The 15165-nt window shown below is 49.1% G+C and overlaps 1 protein-coding gene across 1 annotated transcript in view; it reads left to right on the forward strand.

Annotated features, from left to right (window-relative positions):
- Nucleotides 1–8856: 8856 nt before the first annotated feature.
- The window catches only part of LOC135915166 (uncharacterized), a 59502-nt gene continuing 53193 nt past the window's right edge, over nucleotides 8857–15165 (forward strand). The window contains exons 1-2 of the mRNA XM_065448203.1: nucleotides 8857–9011; nucleotides 12517–12735. Coding sequence (XP_065304275.1) covers nucleotides 8924–9011; nucleotides 12517–12735 — 307 coding nt within the window. The 5' untranslated portion in view covers nucleotides 8857–8923. The remainder of the gene's footprint in view (nucleotides 9012–12516; nucleotides 12736–15165) is intronic.

The raw sequence follows: 15165 nt of genomic DNA on the forward strand, positions 1-15165 counted from the left end.
CAGGTCCGACTCGCCAGGACAGGAGCTCTGCTCACCGCGTCGTCGCCAAGGCACCTTGACCAGCTCCGCTCGGGTCGTTCCTAAGACCTTGCTTCTCGCCACTGGTCCCGCTTGGTCGTTCTGCAGCTTGCAAAACCGACCGGCAAAAGGCAACACCCAACACGAACAAGTGGCCTCTGTCTCCCGTCAAACACCAGACAAGGCCATAATTCAAATCAACCTAACTAAATTGCTATCCCTCTTTTTGCTCCCGCTGCAACAAGAGGCAGGTGTACGATCTAGTACACAAGGCTCAAACAACCAGTTTTCAAATTAACAACACAACAAAATAGACAAGAAACAATTATTAATCAGCAATAATAATTACAAATGGAATGGTCCCCTTGAAATCACTTGGACCGAAAACATACCACTGAGGAAGCAAATGAGGTCATTCATTTTTCCCGGCGATATTTTCGCGGAATCCGAAGCTGCTTATATTTGCGACCCTGCTTATCCGTGTAGCGGCGGTACAATAAGCCAGATTCTTTGCCAAATGAAACCCTCTTTTTTTTCACTCCCCGTTTGACGCTCTTCCTCAGATCGGCTAATGAACAGTCTTCCTGTTGCTCGCGAATCAGACTTTCTCTTTCAACTGCAGCCTGCTCCTGCCGGCTGGCGGAAACCGGAGCGAGTGTGGAGCCCGCGTCGCCTAATTGCGGCGTCGCGTCTATATCGCGGCTAGCACTGTACGCGTCCCTCCCACTCACTTCCAGGACCCGCTCGTCTAGGCCAGCCTCCGAGCTCTGCCTCTCCCGTGACTGCTCGCCACTCAAGTTACCCTGATCAGTCCGTGTGCCGCACCGCCTTTCGCTCACCGACGCTAAGTCAAGTTCCCTCGACAGCGGGCGCGCTTTGGATCGCGTGGGGGCCATGTACGCCACGTCGGCAAAGAATGATTTGCCCTGATCCCTCAGCAGCTGCTCCGAGCTATTTGAGAAGAGGTAGGAAAATTGCTCCGGGAGGGCGGCTGACACAGCGGCTTCGGTGTTAAGTTTTCCAAACTCTCCTTCAATGATAACCGTTGCGATCGGTAAACAGACACTCTCCTTCTCGGCCACTTGCCGTATCCTAACGCACTCTCCCGTAAAATCACTCGAGGAGACGAAAGACGGGTGAACAACGTCCATAGTTGCTGCAGAGTCCCGCAGTGCTCGGCACTTCTTGCCGTTTACCTTAATTTCCTGCACATAGGGCTCCAATAGACGTATGTTCTTGTGAGTTTCCTGTATCGTTGCAAAAGCAATTCTCTCTGGGCAGCTTGCAGCGATGTGCCCTTGCTTTTTGCAATTGTAGCAGGTTAACGGTTTCCGTTTTTCAAAAGAACGCGTCATTTCGTTTCGCTGTTTCGGACCATCGTCATCATTCTGAGATGCATTTTGTCCATCCCTTACAGTTTCTTTGGGAAGGGACTCGTCTTCCCGAAACTCGCGACGCGTGATTTCCTTCCGTTCGTCGGGCTTCCCGTAAAACCCATCTCTTCTATCAGCTTTTTCTACGCGCACTGCCTTGCTGTGCAAGCTGCGGCGGGTGTAATACTCTTCCGCTAACTCTGCTGCCTTGTTTAGCTTAACCTCCTTTAGCCTATCTTGCAGCCAGAGCCGGACATCCTCATCAATGCAACGGTAGAACTGCTCCAACGCGATGCATTCGACAATTTTGTCGCGGTCGTCGTAAACCTCTTCGCCCTTCAGCCATTCCACCAAGTCGGCTTTTAGACGAAACGCGAAGTCAACATTCGACTCCTTGCCCTTTTTTGCATACCGGAACCTCTGCCGGAAAGCTTCGGGCGACAATTTGTACTTCCGCAGTAGCGCTTCCTTCACATCACTGTAACTCTCAAACGCCTCTTTCGATAAGCAAGTTATTACGTCTGATGCCTCCCCAGGAAGCAAGGCTAACAGATTCTGTGCCCAAAGGGATCGCTCAATGCTATTCCGTTCACACACGTGCTCAAATTTCACGAGGTATTTGGCCATATCCTCTCCGACGACAAAGGGTGGAAGTTGATCGCGTATTCTGGGAACATTAGAAGTGAGACTAGGCGCCGGCGAGTTATTTCGGATCTCCAACTCTTTCATTTTAAGCTCGTGCTCACGTCGCTCCCTCTCTGCCTGCAACTCCCGTCGTTCCTGTTCTCTCCTTTCCTGCTCGCAACGTTCCTTCTCCCTTTCCTCCCTTTCCCGACGTTCCTTGATATCCGCCCAGGCCTCAGCGGCTTCCTCAGCCGTTACGTCCCCAGTCCTCATGACCTCAAGGATCGCATTCTTTCTTTTGGTTGAGCCCAACTCAATGCCCAACTCCTCACAAATTTCGAGAAGTTCCTTCACCTTGTACTTCTCCATCGTTCACACTGTCCTCCTGCTGTTTACCCTTTTTGAATATACCTGCCGTACGCTACTATAACACTACTAGTAAGACATATGCAAGTATTTCACACACTGCCCTGTTTACCCCCTCAGCATCCCCTGGTTTTCAAAACACTCTTACTAGGCTTGAAACACACAAGGTTATCACAATGCAACACCAAATCCTTCCCTAAGCTACTATAACCTGTGTCAGAGAAAGTCTGGTGTTTGAGGTAAACTTCAGGCACTCACCGCGCCGAGGTAGCTGATGCCGGTCAATCCCGTAGCTGCCATCCAGTGTTACGAACTTGCACCGCTGCACCACTATTACGACTTTGTGGTCCCGTAGCGCTCGTCACCCGTTTCGTGACAGAGCGTTGGTAGCGAAGACTCCGAGCCAGGCGTCGATGAGAATAACGAAAGGGATTTTATACATTATATACAGGTCATTGTACAGGACAAGATCGGATCGGCACTGGGGCCGAGAGCTCACACAAACGCGACTGTTCCCGCACGACGGCGTCCGGCGAAAACGCGTGACACATCTCACCCCAGTCGGGAGCGACACTCTCTCCCGGTGGGTCGGCGGATCCTGTTTTTCAGGCAGCGCGTCGCTGCTTTTATAATCCCCGAGGAACCATTGTCACTCAAACGGCCCAATACAAAGTCAGCACACGACGGTCGTCCGAGGGGTCCAACCAGCGACCGCGCTGGCCACCCGGTTCAAAGTTCGCGCGCGCGGTGACCTCCAGGCAAAGGGAGGTGCGGCGCCGGGTTGTCTGGCACACGCGGACACGTCCAAACATGCGGCTCGCCGAGGCTTCTCCCGCAGGATCCCGCTGCCTGACGGCTCAGCATCTTGACTTGTGAAGGGAGAATTAGGGCGCTCGCAGGATAGATTCTGCATCTTGCAGATTCGGAATTCGGGCTTGTGGTGATGGCACAACACGTTCTAGTCCAGAGGAAAAACGGAGTCGAACAGGTGATATCTTACGCTAGCCGGTCGCTGTCAAAAGCGGAAGGCAACTATTCTACGACCGAAAAGGAATGCCTCGCCATCGTTTGGGCTACAGCTAAATTTCGCCCTTATCTTTATGGCAGGCCATTCAAAGTCGTCAGTGACCATCACGCTTTGTGTTGGCTAGCGAGTATAAAGGATCCTTCAGGACGACTGGCGCGGTGGAGCCTCAGACTACAAGAATACGACATCACTGTAACCTACAAGTCCGGACGAAAACACTCCGATGCCGATTGCCTATCACGTGCCCCCATTGACCCGCCGCCGCAAGATGACGAAGATGACGACGCCTTCCTTGGCATGATAAGCGCAGAAGACTTCGCTGAGCAGCAACGGGCAGACCCGGAGCTAAAACGCCTGGTGGAATATTTGGAAGGGCACACCGACGTTGTCCCCCGGGCATTTAAGCGCGGACTATCTTCCTTCACGCTTCAAAACAATCTCCTCGTGAAGAAGAACTTTTCACCAGTCCGCGCCAACTACCTTCTTGTTGTCCCGACAGGACTTCGTCCAGAAGTATTGCACGCCCTACATGACGATCCGACCGCTGGACACCTCGGTTTTTCCCGGACACTCTCGAGGATACAACAAAAGTATTATTGGCCGCGCCTGACCGCCGACGTCGCCCATTATGTCAGAACATGCCGATACTGTCAGCGACGTAAGACACCGCCGACAAGGCCAGCCGGATTACTACAGCCAATCGAACCTCCTTGCCGACCATTCCAGCAGATCGGGATGGACTTGCTGGGACCCTTTCCGACGTCAACAACCGGAAATAAGTGGATCGTCGTGGCGACAGACTACCTCACCCGCTTCGCTGAAACTAAAGCACTGCCGAAAGGTAGCGCAGCCGAAGTGGCGAAATTTTTTGTCGAAAACATCCTGCTTCGACATGGCGCCCCAGAAGTCCTCATCACCGACAGAGGAACGGCCTTTACAGCGGAGCTCACCCAAGCCATTCTGAGATACAGTCAGACAAGGCACAGGAGGACCACGGCCTACCACCCGCAGACTAATGGCCTTACGGAGCGGCTGAATAAGACCCTCGCCGACATGCTAGCGATGTACGTCGACGTCGAACACAAGACCTGGGATGCCGTCCTGCCATGCGTAACATTTGCTTACAACACGGCGGTGCAAGAAACAACACAGATCACGCCGTTTAAGCTGGTTTACGGCAGGAACACGACGACGACGCTCGACGCCATGCTGCCCCACGTCACTGACGAAGAGAATGTTGACGTCGCTAGCTATCTCCAGCGCGCCGAAGAAGCCCGACAGCTCGCCCGCCTACGGATCAAGAACCAACAGAGGACCGACAGCCGACACTACAACCTCCGACGACGCTTTGTTGAGTACCAGCCCGGCGACCGTGTTTGGGTATGGACCCCGATACGCCGGCGAGGACTCAGTGAGAAGCTGCTGCGACGCTATTTCGGACCCTACAAGGTCATCCGACGTATTGGCGCACTAGACTATGAGGTCGTGCCAGACGGCATTTCGCACTCACAGCGGCGCCGCGCACGATCTGAAGTGGTCCACGTGGTGCGCCTTAAACCATTTTACGGACGCTGATGAACTTCCTTAGTTTATTGTTTTCTTTGCTAAGAGTGCTTTTCTTTGTTACTTTCGTTTGTTTGAAGCATCGGGTCGATGCTTTTTAAGAGGGGGGTAATGACACGAGTACTTATGTTTATCGGGCAACCACGTTTCACCGCTTAACAACTGTAATCGCAGAGCGAGGGACGCGCCTGCATGTATCCGACGTTTCTGGAAAGTTATCGACGCTTCTATCCGCGTGTCTGTTGTCGCCGAACCTTGTGCTATCAGATTTCATCGCGTGACACGAATGGTGTAGAACTTTGTGGAAGACACGCGGGTCCCATCAGTTAATCTGGAACATTCGACGACTGATCTATAAAAGCCGACGCGCTTGACTCGCTGATCAGATTTTCGACGATCGCCGACTGTGTTCGCCGCTATCGTTGTGCTTTAAGTGTAGCCTGTTTTGTGGGCACAGGTTCGCCCAATAAAAGCTAGTTTTGTCTTTCACAGTACTGCTACTGTGTTCTTTCTTCACCGTCACTACCCCGTGACAATATGGTATTGTGTTTATTAAGACGCGTTGCTCTGTCATGGTAAACTCTTCATGCGGGCTACTTTTAGACCAATGTCTCACAAGTCAATGACTCAGCACCAACAAATCGTTATTTCAACGTTAAGGCGTTAATTACGCAGGTATGGTCTGACTTTGTCCCCTCTTTGTCACTTTTGCAATATGCCCGAGTCCCTTCAGCATTATTAAAGTCATACCTTTCTTTTGCTCCCCTTCACCCTTCTGACTTTGGCTGGCGGTTTGTATGCATCTGGCGCTGTATATGAAGAAAGTTAAATTGGACCACTAATTATGTGCTCATCGAGCAAAGATCATGAGCCACAGGGTACATGCTCGAATAAACAGCTTGCTCCTGGCGGCTGACTGGCGAAGTAGTTACCTTACGTCACTGGGTATTTTGATGCAGGGAGAATCACGGAGGAAGCCCTCCAAATTCTACTCAAAAACACTCCCAGAAGGGACATAACTTTTATTTGGGTACCGGCCCATCAAGAAGCCCCAGGTAACGAAGCCGCTCACGAGCTCGCCTGGGCACGCTACCACCGGGCAACTCTAGAGCAGCCAGTTCCAGGGATCAAAGATAACATCATCACGCAGAGGGAAATTGTAGATCATTACAAAGGCAAAAGAAGAATCTTTCCGCCTCCGCATCCGTCTCTCTCTCTCTCTGGAGGACGCTCACATTTGGCGGCACCTCATCCATCCTCATCCATCGAAACAATTACACATAACCATATTGGATCTACTTAACTCAGGCGAAGGACTATAACGACGCCCTCATCAAAATTTGTAAGGCGGCCATGCAATATTGGAGTATATTGGAGTGTGCTGGCTCCCCAGGGGCCAAGGAAAGCGTTGACAGTAGAGAAGCCTGGGAGGTCTTGCTCCAAAGCGAGGCTGAAGATGACCAGCGTCGAGAAATCCGCCTGGCCGTTGAGGCCGTGAAGACTCACCATCCTGAACGCGCGGGGACTGCTTCCCTCCCCCCTACCTGCGTGTAGGTTAAGAGGCGGGCATTCCAGCTGCGTAGAATAATAAGGTTTTCAATCAATCAATCAATCAATCAATCAATCAATCAATCAATCAATCAATCAATCAATCAATCAATCAATCAATCAATCAATCAATCAATCAATCAATCGGCGCTGCGGTGCAATTTCGGCACTGCTTACGTGAAATTAGTATGTTCTTATTTTTTATTCAGCCGGAATTGATGCGCCAAAGTGACACAAGTGGTGTGTAGCCTCAAACATGTCCGCGCAGAGCGCCGCCAATTCATAGATGGCCATTGCAACAAAAGTGCAGCTATAGTGCAGCAGGGACAGTGGCGATTGCTACGGAGTTTGAAAGGCTACTGAAAGGCTTTTAGTACAACAATACATGGCATGCCGTGGTATCATTTGGCATTGGCGGCGAGGAGTTACGGAGTCGCCATCTATCGGAAGCGCCTCGCTGGCGTAGTATGAGGGATCACGTGGCGCGCTCCTCATAGGATTTGCTGTCAGCGCTCACTGAAAACACCGCGCGCGAGCTCTCCCGGACATTTCTGTAAGTACTTTCGAAACGAGAGAAGTTTCTTACTGTCTAAATAATAATCTTGGGCAAACTGAAAGCACACAATCGTATACAGACGGTATCTCTTCGCCGAATACGTACAGTAAACGCCACTGTGCGCGGCCGCCGCGATGGAGTCTCCCGAACCGGCTTCTTGCGTGAAAAGTAGGTAAACGCTGAGAGCAAACTATGTGAAATATGTTCTTATAGTGTTTGTATAACTAAATGGAGTGTAATAGAACGAAGCCTCAATGCAGCGATCGCGCAGATTCGCAGCGACCGACTGCGCGTCTGCATGCTTGTCCGCGCACTGTTTCGCTTTCTCCGCGCGCGCGTTTTCGCACCATGCCATGAGCTTCAGGCCGCAGAATATGAGCAGTTGACAGTATACAAGCAACCATTGTTGCGTGGGCGCTATCAGAGCTGTTCAAAAATAATTTAATTGTAGAGACTTCGACGCCTACAGGGACTGTGATGTGCCGTCGCGACGATTCAATCTTTTTTTTCTTCTAAATTATTTGACCTTTCAATATTATTTCTCGAGTTGCGTCGCACTGTATGTTTATCGGTGTTCTCAGCGTGCAATTTCCCGCTGCTCCTTTTTTGTAATCCAGTGCATTAATTCATAACACAAACATGACCATATGCCATGCTTTCTTAAAATGTGCTTCTTACCGCTGCCTTTCCACTCCACTGAACTTGCCAGTATCTATAGCATCGACGTGTTCATAGACCAAAGCGTCATGACATTAGTCAGGCAGCGGACTCGTGCGAGCGTCTCAGTACGCGTTTTCAGAACATCGCAGACCGGGCGCCGTAGCAGAAATCTTCCTCGCGTCTGTGCTTGATGCATACCCGAGTTGAAGCCGATCACTGTTTGCCGGTTTTATGTTTCGCGAGCCAAGGTTCACGCAGCTTTTTGTCCTGCGGCTACGTGTGAATAAGGCTGACACCGGCCTCCGTTACGTGCGTCCGGCCCTGCGGCACCGAGCAGTAGCCTACCATGTTGCGCGCCTTCAAAGGCAGCCACTACCTATTGTAGTGCTTTCAAGCGTTGTAAAGGAGACACTCGAAGCGGGAAAATTTCGCCACTAAATGAGGACCGCAGCGTACGAAGGAATTTATACTCGTTTTCAGCTCACTTCGGCGCGCCCGAAGCAGCCGACGCGGCCGCTACGTCCACGTGATCCCTCCTAGCACGTCACGCCGACGGTGGCGCCAGCTTTTCCAGTGGTGGAGCTCGAGGCCAATAGTCGTTGAGAGAGAGATTACCCTCTTCTTTTGTATGCTGATCTGCTCATAAGGGTTCTTGAGTCACGTGTTCTATGGGTACATGGAGCGGGTTACACAAAAAGCTGTGGCTGACATTGACCATTATCTTTGATGGTTTCTGCAATAATGTCGCTTTATCATGCCGCAAATGTGCACGGCTGATAATTTTTGTAAAGTTTCATTTCGTCGACTTAGTCTATCACTAGTTTCACCATCTGTTTTCTCCGTGTGGGCGTTTTAATTAGGATACAGTGAGAATGTGATTTTTTGGGCAAACTTCATCTTTACTAGAGGCACATGATGATTTCCTTATTCAATTTTCATAATAACCTCTTGGTTGTACTTTGTGAATTCTAATTATTTTATCTCAAAGTCAAACACAAATTTCTGGTCATTTCTACTTTCTTTCTCACCCATGCTGTAATAAGCGAAGTTAGTTTTTGGTTACAAAAGTATTAACAATGCTTGTAAACCCCCTGCTTCTTAGCCAACCCTCCGTAGTGGGTATGAGCCATTCTTTGGTAACAAGAAGAACAAATCCTCGGCGAAGCCTCGTCCTACGTAAAGAAGACCATGAAGAAGGCAGTCGGAACTGGGACCATGGGGACTACCTTCAAGCCAGTGACACACGTCCTTTTCGACCTGGACGGCGTAATTTTAGGTGAGGCGCATCGTTCTTTGGTAGTTCAGCTTCGGCGCTCGAACTCGGCCTAAACGGTTTCCTTTGATAGAATTCGGGGGCTTTACCCCCTCCATCAGTGGACGTTGCAGGGCTAATCGACAATTCGACCATTTTTTTTTCTATAATGAGAAGGGGCTAGCTTCCTTTGTGTGCAAGGCATCTCGAAGGGAGTTTGATATCTCCAAGCGTGCCCACAATATTGGGGAAAAGTGGAAGTGTCCTGATACAAGGTTGTCTGACGGCTTTGTTTAGTATTGAAAAGGTGGAAACCAGGGCCAGATTTGCATAGCGGTAAGTACGCACGAACTGCGAGCAGTAACAGGCATGAACCTTCTATGGTGATCATAATGATGGTGCCAGTGAAGCCGTTTACTAAAATAAAATCTTCTAGCAAGGATAATTATTATTCTCACAGCTCTTTTCCCCGAAAAAGCCGCAGGCTCTACTTTTACTTGCGTGTCGTAAAAATATTTTTCAATAAAAGCGAGTTTTCATTGTAAAAGCCTCCCAATGAAATTACGGAGCAATAATTTTATACATGTTTCCTTCGCAATAAATTATTTGTCTTATTCGAAGGCATTGCGGCGTGTCTTATTCTCTGCGCGCAGCTTCCAAGCTGAAGTCCACTACGGCAGCAATGGCTTTACTCCAATCAAATGTCAGTTTGCTTACTTGGCTGCTTTTGGAGAAATTAATATTGTAAAGAGTAGCAGTGGGCAAATACTCTAAATATTCTTCGCCTACACACCTAACAATAATGTTACGATTTCATTTAGTATTACTGTTCAACTGTATACAAGACGCACACAACTAACTCGACGCCATGACTGACAAGCCGTACATTTTGCAAACGCGCATTCCAAGGAAAAAATTCAAGACCATTCCGTCCTGCGAACGTGGATGACCAACGGAGCTGTAAACATAGTCGTAAGAATTGCTCGCAATCACCGATAGGTCGTTTTCAAACTACAATCGGTCACACACATGACAACTGAAGCCAACCCACTAAGTCTCGGCGGTATCCCGCATCCGCACCACTGTCAGCATCAAAAGGATGGCTAGTTGGTAATGCATTATTAGAAAAACATAGAAAAGGAACACACACCACACGCATTTACTACGACCTGTGTGTTTTTCTAAAAATGTAAAGGGCCGTTTATAGTCCGACGTTATCGGCGCGCGGCCGAGCGTCGTTCGCGGTCAGTCACGCTACGTCGGTTGCGCTGCGCCAGCCGAGATGCCATCCCCTCTATACTTCAACGCGCGCGCCGTCGGCTGCTATCTTCGGAGCATGCGCAGAAGGTTCGCCAAGTCGCGCGCCGTCCGCAAAAGCAGTCTGCGGAGTTGCGTTGGCGCCTTTTTCTTCGCGCGCAATGCATTGTGGTGCGAGAGTTTCGCCGACTTCGACGCGCGAATGGCTCCGGAGCCAAATCGGCGCCGGGCCCGTCGGGGCGCGTTGGAAGCCGCCGGTTACGTTAGCTGCGCCGGTGCGCCCGACTATAGAGGTGTCGTTTTCGCCGACGTGACGTAGCGTGCGCGCGCGCGTGCGTTACGTCGGATTATAAACGGCCCTTAAGTATCAGCCTACGGAGCGTAGTACCTCCGTCGTTGCGCGGCATTAAACGTTTCCAGATCTGGAGGTCATTACGCTAAATCCCGGCGCGTACGGGCAGCTTCCTCGGCACGCTCCTCGCTGGTGTTCGGGCCGCCCACTGCTCTCACTTACGCTGACGTCTGTGGTCCCGAAGTTGGGCCTGGTGAGCAGCTTATTCACCGGCAGTACGCACTCCCTACACGCGGCCTCCCCAAAGCAGCGCACGCAACATAATAACTGCCAAGTCGGTTCCTTGCGCAGGCGCAGAAATGCACCACATGGCTTCTTAGCGACGACTTGTCACACCAAATGGTCGATGCGCGTCACGCCCGTTAGCGCTCCCACAGCAGGCTAAATAAGGAGCTGGGGTAGTTCCAAAATCACATTGCGTTCACGCTTCGCGACATCTCGAACGTTACCCATCACCACCAAGTCGTTCTCTGACCACAGTCTGTCTCACATCGTACTACTGAATCCGAAATGTCGGCGCAGAAAATCCTTCTGAAATTTCGCATACGCACCCTTGTGCGCGTCCAATTTACTGTCGTGGTACCTGTGTCGCTTAGCCGCATTTTCCGCTTGGCGGCACTCGTCTTCCTGTCGAGCCTGCCGCTGTGAATCACGCCGCTGTGAAGATCACGCCAGCCTCTCTGGCGTGATCTTCGCTGCTATTCACCGTCCATTTACTAGCTTTTCTCTTGCTACGCAAGCAGTCATCACATGTCTTACAGGTTTGCTCCGCCTCCTCATAGAGGGCAGCGTTGTGTATTCATGGGTAGTTTCTCAGCTTTCCTCTTGCTACGCCAGGTGTCAACACAAGCCTTACTGGTTTGCTTTGCCTCCTCATAGAGGGCGCGGAAGTTTCGAGGCGCGGACATCGAAAAATAAATGGGAGGATATACATATACAGCTCCTCTGTAAAGCTTTCGCTCACATAAGGCGCTACGACCAGTCGCTAGAAACCCCACAAAACAAACAAAGAATATTGTCCGTTAGTCTAATCACTTTTTCATCATTCCACATTGAGGTATCGCCTTGATTAACTGTAGTGAATTAGAAGGAGAGCTAGTGATTTCGCCCATGCCTTTATAGTTTCTAAGTTAAGGCAACCGAGGTGGGCGGCTTTTTATACTCGTTGCGCCAATACCGCTTCGCTACACCTACACACTATGTCCCACTGTGTACAATACAAAAACTGGTTGCATATTTCCAACTCAATAATTCCGCTTTGTGCAAATTAGGTCGACTACAGAGCAAATGCCTCGCACAGACGTATCCATGCACGTTATCATTCATCGCTCGAAAACGCAACATTGAATTTTCTCATCTCAACAATATAGCTAATTTATTGTGTCCCTCGATTGCGCTTCACACAGGCGCACTAGCTGAAGATCGCTGTTTGCTTGCTCGCAGCATAATTAACATAACTTCGAGTGCAGTTCGCTAGTACGTGGTCATGCGTTCTTTTTTTTTCGCACTTTCTTTTATAACGCAGAGCAAATTATTGCACAGTGTGTACGGAGTAACGTGCTGCTGAATGGAATGGTTTGTAAAATTTTCCACGCCATTTTCGTTCAATGATGTTCTGTATGTTAACACTGGCGGAGTTAATGGTGCACCTAAACTAAATGCAAGAAATTGTTTTATTTGTGTACACAACGCCATTCTTTCAGACGCGCCCTCCATTGTGTGCACGCATTATGTATGTTTATAAGCCTTCGAAAATGTTTTATGGGACACGCCAACCACAATGAAAGAGTACGAACTCGCCCAAATTGAATGGTTGCAAGTTATTCGAGTTTTTCATTCGGAATACCAGTGCTCCCAACAAAAAGGGCACGGACAACTTATTCCACGTTTTACTGCTTTTGGCGAAATCTCGTCGAAAAGACGCAGACCGACTGTACACGGCGGCAGCGGAAGCGGTGGCCGAGCGCTACGGCAAGAAGTATACGTGGGAGCTGAAGATGCGAGTGATGGGAATACCGGACGCCGACGCGGCCCGCGTCATCATTGACACGCTGAAGCTGCCGCTCAGCGTGGATCAGTACCTGGAGGAGATGGACCGCTTGTATATGGATTCGTTGCCCAAAGCAGAGCTCATGCCCGGTGAGTTATCACTGATTAGACGCCAGAGAAAAGAGGGGCTATATTCGCGGACAACCTTCTGTGGCTATGAAGGGAAGCTACGGGGGCGGAGCTTCTGCACATGTGTTACGGCGCCAAGTAGTCCGCCAGTGTTTCGCAGTGCTTTTCGTTGCTCGGAACAGACGGTGAATCCACGCAGCTTTGACATGCGACGGTTTCGCCTTTGCCCAGAGGCGGATGGGAAAAGCCGCAAAATCAGTAAATTTTACATTAAGTGGTGAGTTTGGTCATATTTAACTGTTGCTGATAAGGTGTTTATGTTTCCTTTTCCCCAGCTTAAACCAACGTGGATGAAAACGCGGGACAATTTACAAAAGTGCTCCCACTTGTGCGCACTTTGCCGCCGTATCTTTCCCTTCACAGCCACAGACAGTTGTTCGCGAGTATAGAAGACGGTGCAAGATGGGAAGTAGCACACAGAGGCGTGATACCTTGTCACGTCTTCTAGCACCCTTTTTCTGTAATCATGGGCGACTTATGAACGTAATCATGGACGACTTATGAGCGCTCCAGCAAATTCTTGCTGGAATGGAATCATCAGCCATGTGATCGTGAACATTCCAGTACTAGCCACATTAAAGGCAGGCTGCAATGAACTCCGTCATTCTTATACTTTGGCAGGACACCAGCCCGGAACGCAGATTTACAGGGCCTTTTGTTGATCAGAGTTATTCTTGTAGTGTACGTCTCGAGTGGGACATTTTAGCTGTTCTGACCCATCCGCACCCCTTCAGTTGCTTAGAACGCTATGCTATAGACGGCAGGCTGCGCTTGGCTACTAATATTTCGGTAAGAAATGCCGGCATAAGTTAACATAAAAGGTGTCCCTGTTATGGTGAATCAAGTTTAAAGGGAAGCAAAGCTTGCTTTTGCAAATAATACCAAATGCATGCGGCTATAGGAGCAACCTGATGAAGCCTGCAGTGTTTTTATTGTGATAGAAATTATATGCACACACTAAACAAATTTCTCCGGTCGTCGTCACCGTCGGAGTCAGCGTGAGGTTCCTTATATATTTAGGCATATGTATACCGTATGCCATGTTATACTATAAGACATGCAACATATGTGGGTTATATTGACACGTCATACCGGGTCTTACATTCCTGACAAAATTATTGCTCAGAATTTTGACAATAGCGGCCCAAAAACAAATGCCATGAAACAAAGCACCGACAGCGCATGCCTTTTATCTTAAATCTTCTCAGACTTGATATTTAAAGTGCAAAACAATAACAGAGCTTAAACCTGGAAATTACTATGTAAGTTATTGGCGCGAGTGTGCCTACTTCCTGGATCAGCCTCATGAATGAGGTTTGAAACATACCCGATACGGAAAAGTGGTGTTAATGTCGCTAAGAATTCCGTTGGCTTTAATTAATAAACATAAATGAAGCTGTCCGATGGCAAGATTCAAACAGAGGACTGTTAGGACGAGAGCCAGCTTTTATTTAGCCAGCTCAAATTTGTTTCGGTTCATAATGCCACTACAGCTGCGACTCGTACATTTCGTGTAACCAACAGGTTGCTATAGCAATCACTGCATCGCTCTAATGGCCAAACTGTGATTAAGGTTTGTCTTGATCTCACACAAATCAGTTTGGAATCACTAATTAATTACCGTTCTAATTATTTTGCTTACGACGTATATGTTCAAGCTACGTTTGAGAACATACTCGTAAATCTAAATTTCGGGTGTTTGCTACAGTCCATATATTTCTTGGCTATTTTTTCCCCAGATTAATTCAATGCACGCGGCACAAAAAAAAAAAAAAAAAAAAATCGGCCCAGCTTTTTTGCTTGAGCGCCGCAGGAATTCCGCCCTCAAACACGTATTGAGCGAACTGACTCGACGGGTGTAATGCGTGCATAATTATGGAAATCGTATTTAATTCGAGATGATCGCTAAATTCATTCGGATATTTGGGTTGGCCTGCAGCGATGAAAGCCTGGTGGTGATTTTTCTCGGTGGTGTTTTTTGATGACTTGGCTCTTTGCTGTCTTTTCGCTTCTCTCGTGAAGTCGTTCCCGCCTTGTAGTGCAGTTGCCATTCTGAGCTCGAGGTTGCAGATTCGCTTCCAACAGCAGCGGCCGCACTTCAATATAAGCTTAACGCAAAAACACTGGTGTACTTTGACTTCAGTGCCCGTTACAAAACCCCAGAAGGTCAAAATTGATCCGGAGTCCAACACTAAGGCGTGCCTGATAGCTTTATCATGGTCTTGGCACGTAAATGTGAAGAGTTCAATTGAATGGTCTTGCGCTCAGATGCGAGCTTCCATTTTGCAGGAATTACATGACAATGCTAAGAGAAGCGTTTGTTAACCATTTTAACCATTTGTTAACCAGGTAACCATTTTGTTAAGGTGACAGCGCGTTTAGTTAACATGC

Source organism: Dermacentor albipictus, chromosome 8, assembly GCF_038994185.2.
Source record: "Dermacentor albipictus isolate Rhodes 1998 colony chromosome 8, USDA_Dalb.pri_finalv2, whole genome shotgun sequence".
NCBI lineage: Eukaryota > Metazoa > Arthropoda > Arachnida > Ixodida > Ixodidae > Dermacentor > Dermacentor albipictus.